Here is a 12,541-nt window from a genome sequence, read left to right as displayed (position 1 = left end):
AGAATATACAGATGAAAAGCAGGAGTTGAGTGTAAAATTAAAATGACAGGTTATTTTAAGCACAAGGTCACACTTTGCAAACTGAATGGAATGACATAGTTTGCATTTAGTCTTGTCAATTTGTATCAGAACCCATCATGAGTAGTAGGAAACACAAGCAAACTGTTGCTTCACTTAATAGTCAAGGTCAAAAATCATACATTGTCAGGTTATAGTCCATTGGGAGCATCACTCAGAAGGCTAGCATTTTTGAATATACCTGTTGGACTATAACCTGATGTGTGATTTTTGACCTTGTTCAATCCAGTCTAACACCAGCACCTCGACATCATAGTATGTTTGGACAATGAATAGGGAGAGGCTAAAAAGGATGGATGTTATATCCTGTGTTCAGTTTTTCCAGCTACCCTGTGTTCTCATGGGTAGGCATCATGCAGGATGAGTAATTTTCATGAATTTTAGGAACGGTCCTGTATTTAGGGTGTTTGCCTATCTCCATGATTGATTGAGGCCACAACACACTCTTGTATTTGCGATGTTCAAATTGCGCACATGTGTAATATACATTTCCACATGCACTTTGCCGTCTTAATCAACCTTTTCTTCAGACAGCACAGATTTGTCCCCATTCCAGAAGTCCCTTTGTGATTCTTGCCTAGAGATTGGTCACCCTGTGAGGTGGGAATCTGAGTAGTTGTATGGAGAATTGGACCAGGATATTACAGAAGGGAATGTTGTTGAAGGGAAGGGTAAAATATTCTTAACATTCAGTGGAATTATCATTGCTGAATCCCCAACTGTCAACATCCTGGGTTACCAGACACTGAACAAAACCAGCAAATAAATACTGAGCCTGCACAAGCAGATCAGAGGCTTGGAATTCTATGACAAGTAACTCCTCTCCTGAGTGCCTCAAAGCTTGTCCACTATTTTCAAGGCACAAGAAGGGAATGTAATGGAATACTCTTCATTTGCTTCAATGAGTGCAGCTCCAGTGACACTCAGGAAGCATGACAGCACCCAAGACAAAGTTGCTTGCTTGACTGACACCCTATCTAAAACATTTAGCATTAACTCCCTCCACTGCAAATGCTCAGTGACACCATTTACAAGATGTACTGCAGCACCTCACCAAGGCTCCTTAGACAGCACCCTCAAAATTCATGCCTTTACCACCGAGAAGGACAAGGGCAACAGATATGAGAATGCTACCATCTGGAAATACTACTACAAGCCACATGCCAGTTTGACTTTGAAATATATCAGCATTCCCACACTGTCATTTAGACAAATCCTTGAATTCCCAACCGAACAATACTGCGTGTATCTATACTTCATAATTTGCTGCTCTAATGAACTCAAGAAACCAGAGAGTATCCAAAACTAAGCAGCTTGCTTGATTGCCATCCCATCCAACAGTTTAGGAAGGAGCTCACCACCTGCTCCAGAGCAATTCGAGATGAGCAATAATGCTACCCCAGCCGGCGATACCAATACGCCATGAATTAATATTTTGAAAAAAGAATAAAGTAACCCACCCAAATTAAAACTTTATTCCTGAATGTTTGGTAGTATACAAAACAGAAATTCAAAGGGTTCACTTCCTACACCTGTCCATGGCAAATCTAAGAGAGTTTGGTGATATTAAATCAGACAAAATGATTGATTTTGCATATTGGTTAAAATAGATTTGATATCTGAGGACAAAAATATGCTTTTTCAGAATTTTCTCAAAATGATACAAGCAGAGAAGTATGCCATCATCTAATAGCTGAGTTACCTGAATACTATTGCATATTTAACCGTTCTAGAATGTTTGATTTACTGTACATTTCTAGATACAAGTTTAAAAGTCTATATTTTGTAAGTAACAATTAGCATTAAATTTATCATTGCATTGTTAAATTTCTTTATTCCTCTAACTGGATGTTTCTATCCTAATAAAGTTTAATTCTAAATTCATCAGTAGAATTGATTATTTATTTCAGGAAAGTTTTGCCCACAAAAATCATAGAAACTGAACACCAATCCTGGTATAGTGTTGATTGTGGCTGAAAAAAGTAGTTATAAATTATACTTGTTTCAGATCATCCTTTGAGAGGGAACCTAGAGTGTAAGAAATCTAATTAGTTTGACTGTGCTATTAAATTTAATATGTATTTCAAGTGCTCAGTGTTGTCTGAGTATTATTAATTCCAGCAAGGTTAGTAGGACACACAATCAGGTTTTACTTGAAATAGCTGAGTCAAGTGGGGAACAGCAGGAATTGTTGCATGGGAGCATGCAAAAGGTGAAATGGCTACAGTCATAGATGACAATGGTGCTGTGACAAATAGTGTTAAAACAATAGTCCTCCTACTCATTTTATGGTTAAAATTCTGAAGATAAAATAACAAACTAGACTAAGTTGGATTCAAAATATTAAAATTGAAAAGGGTGGAACTGGAAAAGCACAGTAGGAGAAGCAGCTTCCAAGGAGTAGGAGAATTGACATTTTGGGCATAAGCCCTTCAACAGAAATGTGGAGGGGAAAGGGGGATTAAAGATAAGCATGGAGGTGGGGGTGTGGGAAGGAAAATGGACAGGTCAAGAGAGCAGTGTCGAGTTGGAGGGTTGGTTCTGGGATGAGGTAGAGGGTGGGAGATTTGGAAACTAGTGAAGTCGATGTTGATACGGTGTAGTTGAACAGTCCCATAGTGAAAGATGAGGCGTTCCTCCTCTTATCAACTGGACTGAGAATGCCTCATCTTCCGCCTTGGGTCTTTCAACCACACAGCATTAACATCGATCTTCACGAGTTTCCAAATCTCCCCACCCCAACCTCATCCCAGATCCAGTCATCCAACTTGACACCGCCCTCTTGACCTGTACTACCTGTCTTCCTTCTCACCTATCCATTTCACCCACCCCACCAACCTATCACAATTACCCCCCCACCTGCACTCACCTATTGCCTCCCAGCTACCTTTCCCAGGCCCACCCCCTATTTATCTCTCATCCCCCTCCACATTCCTGACAAAGGGCTTATGCCTGAAACATCAAGTTTCCTGCCCCTTGGATGCTACCTGATCTGATGTGGTTTTGCAGCGCCATCCTTTTCGACTCTGACTTTTCAGCATCTGTTGTCCTCATTTTCTCCTAGTTTCAAAATATTAAAGATGAAATGCTACTTGAGTGGTTGCAAATTAATCCATTGCCAGGTCAAAATTTTAAGTAATATTTGTACTCCATTTGTATACTTGGTTAAAGTGCCAAATTTTGATTTTCTTTCTATCTTTTGTATCTGGTAAAATAGACTTCATACTGTGATCATTTAATAGAATTATCTGTATTTTAGGAATTGATTTTCTATTGAAATACCGCACCTTATTTCTCATTCTTGTGTCACAAATAAAATCTGTATCCAAGGGTAATTTATTTGGTGGTAGATAAATGAAACAGCTTGAATTTAAAGCCTACTGTTGATAAAATTCCTTCTAATAATGTTTTTGTAGCATTAGACAGTTTCTTTTTACCTTATGCTTCACATGAGTTTTCACTTTTGAGGCATGTACTGAATTGTTCCAGAATGTGATACTGTTGGGACACACGTTCAATTTTGTTTGGGGGCGGCACGGTGGCTCAGTGGTTAGCACTGCTGCCTCACAGCACCAGGGATCCAGGTTCAATTCCCACCTCTGGCAACTGTCTGTATGGAGTTTGCACATTCTCCCCATGTCTGTGTGGGTTTCCTCCGGTGCTCTGGTTTCCTCCCACAGTCCAAAGATGTGCAGGTCAGGTGAATTGGCCATTCTAAATTTCCCATAGTATTAGGTGCATTAGTTAGAGGGAAATGGGTCTGGGTAGGTTACTCTTCAGAGGGTCGGTGTGGACTTGTTGGGCCGAAGGGCCTGTTTACACACTGTAGAGAATCTAATCTAATCTTTATTCTGTGAGTTCTCAGGAATAAACGCCTGGACAATTTTTCATTCATAATTTCTTGCGGTGATTTCAGAGTATGATAACATGAGGAGGAGCATCCTAGTGTGAATTCTTATTTTCAACATTTTAAAATGTAAATTTTAGAAAGTCACAACTATATTAGCTAGAAATGGAAATAACACAGATGCTGGATGTCTAAAGAGAAACACGGAAAATAAAACAGCCAATAGATCAGGCAGCATCCTGATCATTAATGTACATGAGGATTACTGCATGTTTTAAATTTGAGCACAGTGCATCCATGGAACTTCATTTCTTTCATGCATTTTCATTTATAGATTACGAGGTAAAATGGTGAAAGGAAACATAATGGTTAACCATTGCAGTTGGAAAAGCAGGAATGATTAGGGATAGTCAGCATGGCTGAGTGAATCGGAAATTGTCTTTCAAGCTTGATTTGAGTTTTTTGAAGAAGTGGCCAAGAAGATAGATGAAGGTAGAATGGTAGACATTGTCTGTATGGACTTTAGCAAGGCCTTTGACAAGTTTCTGCATGGCAGACTAGTTAGTAAGGGGAGATCGCATGGGGTCCAGGGAGAGCTAGCTAGTTGGAAACAACATTGGCTGATAGTAGGAGAGAGAGAATGGTGGTAGAGGGTCATTGTTCAGACTGGAGGCCTGTGACCAGCAGTATGCTGCAAGGATTGGTGCTGGTTTCACTGTTATAATTTAAATAAACAGTTTGGAAGAGAATATAGGAAGCATGATAAATAAGTTTGCAGATGACACCAAGATTGGTGAGATAGTGGACAGTGAAGAAGGTAATGTAAGAGTATAACTGGATCTTAATAAACGAGGCTGTTGGGCTGAGGAATGACAGATGTTTAATTCTGATAAATATGGGATGTTACATTTTGGTAAGACAAACCAGGCTGTGAATTGCACAGTTAATGGTGGGGTCCTGGGGAGTATTATCGAACAGGGGACCGAAAGGTGCAGATTCCTAGTTCCTTGAAGTGGCATCACAGGTAGACAGGGTGGTGAACAAGGTGTTTGGTACACTTACCATCATTCGTCAGAGCTTGAGTACAGGAATTGGGACATGATGTTACAGATGTACAAGATGTTGATAAGGCCACATTTGGAGTACTGCGTACAGTTCTGGTTGCCCTGCTATAAAAAAGATGTCATTAAACTGGGAAGAGTGCAAAAAAGATTTACAAGCATGTTGTAGAGACGGGAAGATTTGAATTAAAAGGAGAGGCTGGATAGACTTGGAATTTTTTTTTTCCCTGGAGGATAGGAGGCTCAGGAATGACCTTTTATTAAGGTTTATAAAATCATAAGGGGCATGGATAGAGTGAATAGTCTAGGTCTTTTTCCAAAGTGTAGGGGAGTCCAAACGTAGAGGGCATGGGTTTAAGGTGAGAGGAGCAAGATATAAAAGGGACCTGAGGGCAACCTTCCACGCAGAAGATTATGCATGTATGGAATTAGCTGCCAGAGGAAATGGTGGAGACTGGTACAATTACAATATTTAAAATAACATTTGGAGAGGTACGTGGATCAGAAGGATTTAGCAGGATATGGGCCAAATGTAGGCAAGTGGGACTAGTTTAGGAAACCTGGTCAACATAGATGAGTTGGGCTGAAGGGCCTGAATGACTTTTTATATGGTGACTGTTGATACTATATTAAGCAATCAATAACTATGTGAAATCCAGCTCATAGAGTCAAATAAATGTACAACTTGGAAATAGACCCTTCGGTCCAACCCGTCCATGCCGACCATATATCCCAACCCAATCTAGTCCCATCTGCTAGCACCCGGCCCATATCCCTCCAAACGCTTTCTATTCATATACCCATCCAAATGCCTCTTAAATGATGCAATTGTACTAGCCTCCACCACTTCCTCTGGCAGCTCATTCCATACACGTACCACCCTCTGCATGAAAATGTTTCCCCTTGGGTTTTTTTATATTTTGCCCCTCTCACCTTAAACCTATGCCTTCTAGTTCTGGACTCCTCCACACCTGGGAAAAGACTTTGTCTACTTAGCTATCCATGCCTCTCATGATTTTGTAAACCTTTGAGGTCATCCCTCAGCCTCCGACCCTCCAGGGAAAACAGCCCAAGCCTGTTCAGCCTCTCCCTATAGCTCAAATCCTCCAACCCTGGCAATATCTTGTAAATCTTTTCTGAACCCTTTCAAGTTTATCAGCATCTTTCCGATACGAAGGAGACCGGAATTGCATGCAATATTCCAACAGTGGCCTAAGCAACGTCCTGCACAATTGCAACATGACCTCCCAACTCCTGTACTCAATACTTTGACCAATAAAGGAAAGCATACCAAACGCCGCCTTCACTATCCTATCTACTGCGACTCCACTTTCAAGGAGCTATGAACATGCACTCCAACGTCTTTGTTCAGCAACACTCCCTAGGATCTTAGCATTAAGTCTATAGGTGCTGCTAAGATTTGCTTTCCCAAAATGCAGCACCTTGCATTTATCTGAATTAAACTCCATCTGTCACTTCTCAGCCCAATCGCCCATCTGGTCAAGATCCTGTTGTAATCTGAGGTAACCTTCTTCACTGTCCACTATACCTCCAATTTTGGTGTCATCTGCAACTTACTAACTATACCTCTTATGCTCACATCCAAATCATTTATGTAAATGACAAAAAGTAGATGGCCCAGTATCAATCCTTGTGCACTCCCTTGGTCACAGGCCTCCAATCTGAAGAAAACCCTCCACCAGCATCACCCTCTGTCTTCTACCTTTTGAGCTAGTTCTGTATCAAAATGGCTAGTTCTCCCTGTATTTCGTGAGATCTAGCCTTGTTAATCAGTTTTTAATGGGGAACCTTGTCAACGCCTTACTGAAGTCCAGATAGATCACATCTACTGCTCTGCCCCCATCAGTCCTCTTTGTTACTTCTTAAAACAACTCAACCAAGTTTGTGAAACATGTTGATTATCCCTAATCAGTCCTTGCCTTTCCAAACGCATGTACATCCTGTCCCTCAGGATTCCCTCCAACAACCTGCCCACCACCGATGTCAGGCTCACTGGTCTATAGTTCCTTCGCTTGTCCTCACCACCTTTCTTAAGCCGTGGCATCATGTTAGCCAGCCTCCAGTCTTCCGGTACCTCACCTTTGACTATCGATGATACAAATGTTTCAGTAAGAGATCCAGCAATCACTTCCCTAGCTTCCCATAGAGTTCTAGGCAATTTATCCACTTTTATGCATTTCAAGATCTCCAGCACTTCCTCCTCTGTACTATGGACATTTTTAAAGATGTCACTATCAATTTCTCTACATTTTATACCTTCCATGTCCTTTTGCACAGTAAATACTGGTGCTAAATACTCATTTAGTATCTCCCCCATTTTCTGCAGCTCTGCACAAAGGCCGCATTGCTGATGTGTGAAGGGCCCTATTCTCTCCCTAATTACCCTTTTGTCCTTTAATATATTTGTAAAAACCCTTTGGATTCTCCTTAACTCTAATTGCCAAAGCTATCTATTTCATGTCCCCTTTTTGCTGTCCTGATTTCCCTCTTAAGTATACTCCTACTGCCTTTATACTCTTCTAAGGATTCACTCGATCTCTCCTGTCTATACCTTACATATGCTTCCTTCTTTTCATTAACCAAATCCTCAATTTCTTTAGTCATCCAGCATTCCCTATACCTACCAGCCTTCCCTTTCACCCTAACAGGAATATACTTTCTCTGGACTCTTGTTATCTCATTCTGAAGGGTTCCCATTTTCCAGCCGTCCCTTTTCCTGCAAACATTCGCCCCCAATCAGCTTTTGAAAGTTCTTGCCTAATACCGTCAAAATTAGCCTTCCTCCAATTTTAGAACTTCACCTCTTAGATCTGGTCTATCCTTTTCCATCACTATTTAAATCTAATAGAATTATGGTTGCTGGCCCCAAAATGCTTCCCCACTGACAACTCAGTCACCTGCCCTGCCTTATTTCCCAAGAATAGGTCAATTTTTGCACCTTCTCTAGTAGGTACATCCACATACTGAATCAGAAAATTTTCTTGTACACACTTAACAAATTGCTCTCCACTTAAATCTTTAACACTAAGGCAGTCCCAGTCTATGTTTGGAAAGTTAAAATCCTCTACCATAACCACTCTATTATTCTTACAGATAACTGAAATCTCCTTACAAATTTGTTTCTCCATTTCCTTCTACTATTCGGGAGTCTATAATACAATCCCAGTAAGGTGATCATCCTTTTCTTATTTCTCAGTTCCACCCCAATAACTTCCCTGGATGTATTTCCCAGAGTATCCTCCCTCAGTACAGCTGTAATGCTATCCCTTATCAAAAACACCACTCCCCCTCCTCTCTTGCCTCCCTTTCTGTTCTTCTTGTAGCATTTGTATCCTGGAACATTAAGCTACTGGTCCTGTCCATCTCTGATCCATGTTTCTGTAATAGCTATGATATTGCAGTCCGTGTTCCTAACCATGCCCTGAGTCCAACTGCCTTCTCTGTTAAGCCTCTTGCATTGTAATAAATGCAGTTTAATTTATCAGTCCTAACTTGTTCTCTGCGTTGTCCCTGCCTGTCCTGAGTGAATCGCTTTTGCTCTCAACTGTACTAGTCTCAGATTGATCTCTTTCCTCAGTATCTCCCCGGGTTCCACCCCCCCCACACCACCTTACTACTTTAAATCCTCCCGGGCAGCTCTAGCAAATCTCCTTGCCAGTCCCCTTCCAATTTAGGTGCAATCCGTCCTTCTTGTACAGGTCACTTCTACCCCAAAAGAGGTTCCAATTATCCAAAAATGTGAATCCTTCTCCCATACACCAGCTCCTCAGCCATGCATTCATCTGCTCAGTCCTCCTATTCCTGCCCTCACTAGCTCGTTGCACCGGGAGTAATCCAGATATTACTACTCTCAAGGACCTCCTTTTTTTAAATTCCTGCCTAACACTCTGTGATCTCCCTCAGAATCTCAACCTTTTCCTTCCTATGTCACTGGTTCCAATGTGGACAATGACCTCTTGCTCGCCCCTCTCCCTCGTGAGAATATTCTGCACCCTCTCAGAGACGTCCGTGGTCCTGGCCTAGGGAATCAACACACCATTCTGTTTTTTTTGCTGCTGGTGACAGAAATGTCTGTTTGTACCTCAGACTAGAGTCCGCTAACACAATTGATCTCTTGGAACCCGACGTACCCCTCATTGCATTAGAGCTAGTCTCGATATCAGAAACTTGGCTGTTCGTGCTACGTTCTCCTGAGAGTCCATCACTCCCTACTTTTCCAAAACAGCATACTTGTTTGAAATGGGTATATCCACAAAAGACTCCTGCACTAGCTGTCCAACTCTTACCTTTCCTGGAGTTAACCCATCTATGTGACTGTATCTGTGACTTTTCTCCCTTCCGATAACTGCCATCCATCACATCCTATTGCTCTTGTAAATTCCTCATTGCCTCTATCTGTCTTTCTAACTGATCCATTCGATCTAATAGGATTCGCAGCCAACGGCACTTATTGCAGATATAATCCTCAATAATCTGTAAACTCTCCCTAAACTCCACATCCAACAAGAAGAGCATATCACTTTACAGAAGGCCATTTTTGCTCCTTCACAATCTATAGATCTAGAAAATAGCACTGTCTTATTCCTCTCAAAACACTGCTCCAGGTTAAATTAATACTTATGGCTTATATTTGAAGTTCAATTAACAGACATATCTTAATAAAACATATAATCAAGAAAGAACCCACTTCACTCACTACTGCAGATTTACTGTAAGGCCATGCCTAAATATTCTTTCTGTTTCTGTGCTGTGACCTCTCCCAAACAGGTTCCTCCAAGATTAGTTGTGAACTTCACTGCTTGTTATTTTTCCCAGATGCACTCCAATGTCCAGTGATACATGAATCAAACTGCAAAGGCAGTAACTGTGCAGGTTCACTGTTGTGTCAGTTTCTTTCTCTCTCTCACTGTCCTGCACTGACCTCACCATATGCTTCCTTTGTCTGTTCCTCTCCCTTTGCACATCATTTTTTTTTAAAAAAAGCTTTTATATTGCATTTGTGATGCAAGATTTGAGGGACAGATCTCTATCAACTGACTTCAGATGAAGTAGAAAGTTGATCTCAGTTACTATTGGTTACACAGGTTCATGTTATATGAGTTTAACAATTCTAGCATGATCTGGCACAATAGAAAAACATAGCAATGCTAATAACAAACTATGATCTTCGCAAGGCAATGAAAATAACGCTCGACTGAAACTCTTGATTAACCTGGAAATTTAATGAATTTATCATGTGGTATAGTCCAATTGGATGATTCAAGGTAAGCCCGAACAAGTATAATTTAACAGCAAATTAAAGATCGTTCAATTTTTTTTTCTCCTTTTGGACAGATTAAATGTAGAAGTTCAGTTCTGCTTCAACAAAATTAGTTACCTCAATCCCCTGCGGCAGAGGCTTGGGAATATGTCATATTGTATGTGTGGTCTTGGTAAGAATAGTGATGAAATTAGAGAATAGCTTCTCATGCATAGAGGCATGCAGCAACATATCTGACTTCGGGTTTAAAGAATTGTCATGCTGCCAAATACCAAAAATGGGAGTGAAATTGAGGACTACATTTCCTTCTGCAGAGCTAATGTAATGTAGTGCTGCTGGATGAAACCATTCACATTGTCAATCTCTGTTGGTAGTGAAGTCAACTTTTTTCATATTTGGCTTGTATGGAAGTTTCTCACGGTAAACTCATGCAGGCTGAGTCAAGTCAAAAAGTTACAAAACTAGTTTGGTGTTTGATTTCTAATATTGCAGAGAATTTTTCCGGTTTCTTTTATTAATAGTTTAAGTATACGTGCTGTATTTTGTTTTATTTTAGCAATGTTTTCTCTTTTCAATGTCTTAACTTCCATTAAGGTTAGGTATAGTATATTAAAGAGTGTCAAGTGAATGTTTTAAAGTTGCCTATATCACCATGTTTAACAGCCTATCCTGTTTTATTGCATTTAAATGTACCTTTGCAAAAAAAAATGCTCAAGGACCTATTGCATTGTTTTGATAAAGCAGAAATCCAGTGTTTTGTTTTTTTCAAAGGTCACTTCTTGTTTACTCCATGGTTCAATCTATTTCACTTTCATACCCCCTAGTGGCTGGTTACAGAACAGCATAAGGCAAGTTGCTCAGCTGCGTATTTACAGCATTTTGCTGTTTCTATTTCAGATTTCCAGCATTCATAGTGTTTTGACTTTTTATAAAAGAATCAGCACATTTTGAGAAATTGGACTTTATCAAGCAAAGCATATAACATTTTGTTCAGTCTTTCATGTATGTATTATCTGACATTATACAGTATTTGACCCTTCAATAACAATCAACTTTTCCATCAAGATTTTCTTTGTTTTCCAAGATATGGATTGTGGTTTGTCTTCTATAAGACAGTAAGATGTTGGAGCAAAAGTTAGGCCATTCAGCTCATCAAGTCTGCTCCACCATTCAATCATAACTGTTAAGTTTTACAACCCTCATTCTTCTGCTTTCTCCCTGCAACCCATGATCCTCTTGATAATCAAGAACCTACCTTTCTCAGTCTTAAATATACTCAATGACATGGCCTCCACAACCTTCTGTGGCAATGAATTCCATAGATTCACCACTCTTCTTATCTCCATTCTAAAAGGTCTTCCCTTTACTCTAACGTTATGCCCTCTGGTCATTGTCCCTCCTATCAATGGAAATATCTTCCCAACATGTATTCTGTCCATGCAATTCAATATTTTGTTTGTTTCAGTTAGATTCCAACCCCCCGCTCCACTCCATCCTTCTAAACTCCATTGAGTATAAACCCACAATCCTCAAACGTTGCTCATATGTTAAGCTTTTCATTCCTGGGATCATTCTCATGAACCTCCTCTGAACACACTCCAGAGTCAGTACACCTTTCATGGGATACAGGGCCCAAAACTCTGCACAGCATTCCAAATGTGATTTGAGCCTTATCGAGCCTGCTGAAAAGTCCCCAGACTTGAAATGTTAACTCTGTTTCCTCCCCATAGATGTTGCCAGACCTGCTGAGTTTCTCTTGCAATTTCAATTTTTGTTTCAGATCTCCAGCCTCCGCAGTTCTTTTATTTAATTTTATATGTAATTCTATTCAGTATTTTTTTTCTCCCCTTTTTTACAGTCTCTGGTGCTGCTCAGTAAACTCCCCTATGTTAACTTTTTCCATTTCCTGCTGAAGTTGATTGCACCAGAGTATTTTGACAAAAGCGAGCCTTGTCTAGAAGCAGGTGAGTATCTTAAACTATTTTATAATACAACATGGGCTTTGGGAAATAAAAACAGTGAATGCTGTATAATCTTAGTAGATCTGGCAGAATATCTCTCTTAGAGTCATATTGTACTTAAAACATTAACTCTTTTTTCTGTCTATAGATGCTTCCAGACCTGTTGAGTTTCTGTAGCATTTTACGCTTTTATTTCAGATTTCCAGCATCCACAGTAGTTTAATTTTATATTATGGGTTTTGGGAGAGTGGATTCACTGAGTCATATTGCTGTATTTACTTTGTCCATCTGCAGCCAACCTCTCTCAAATTAC

The 12,541-nt window shown here is 40.2% G+C and overlaps 1 protein-coding gene across 1 annotated transcript in view; it reads left to right on the top strand.

The window, feature by feature from the left end:
- dennd6aa (DENN/MADD domain containing 6Aa) overlaps positions 1-12,541 on the top strand; it is a 118,300-nt gene that overhangs the window by 53,771 nt on the left and 51,988 nt on the right. The window contains exon 6 of the mRNA XM_060835631.1: positions 12,126-12,231. Coding sequence (XP_060691614.1) covers positions 12,126-12,231 — 106 coding nt within the window. The remainder of the gene's footprint in view (positions 1-12,125; positions 12,232-12,541) is intronic.

The sequence above is a fragment of the Hemiscyllium ocellatum genome, chromosome 14 (genome assembly GCF_020745735.1).
Source record: "Hemiscyllium ocellatum isolate sHemOce1 chromosome 14, sHemOce1.pat.X.cur, whole genome shotgun sequence".
Classification (NCBI taxonomy): Eukaryota; Metazoa; Chordata; class Chondrichthyes; order Orectolobiformes; family Hemiscylliidae; genus Hemiscyllium; species Hemiscyllium ocellatum.
The sequence above is the reverse complement of the archived record's forward strand: the minus strand, read 5'-3'. Positions and strand labels throughout refer to the sequence as shown.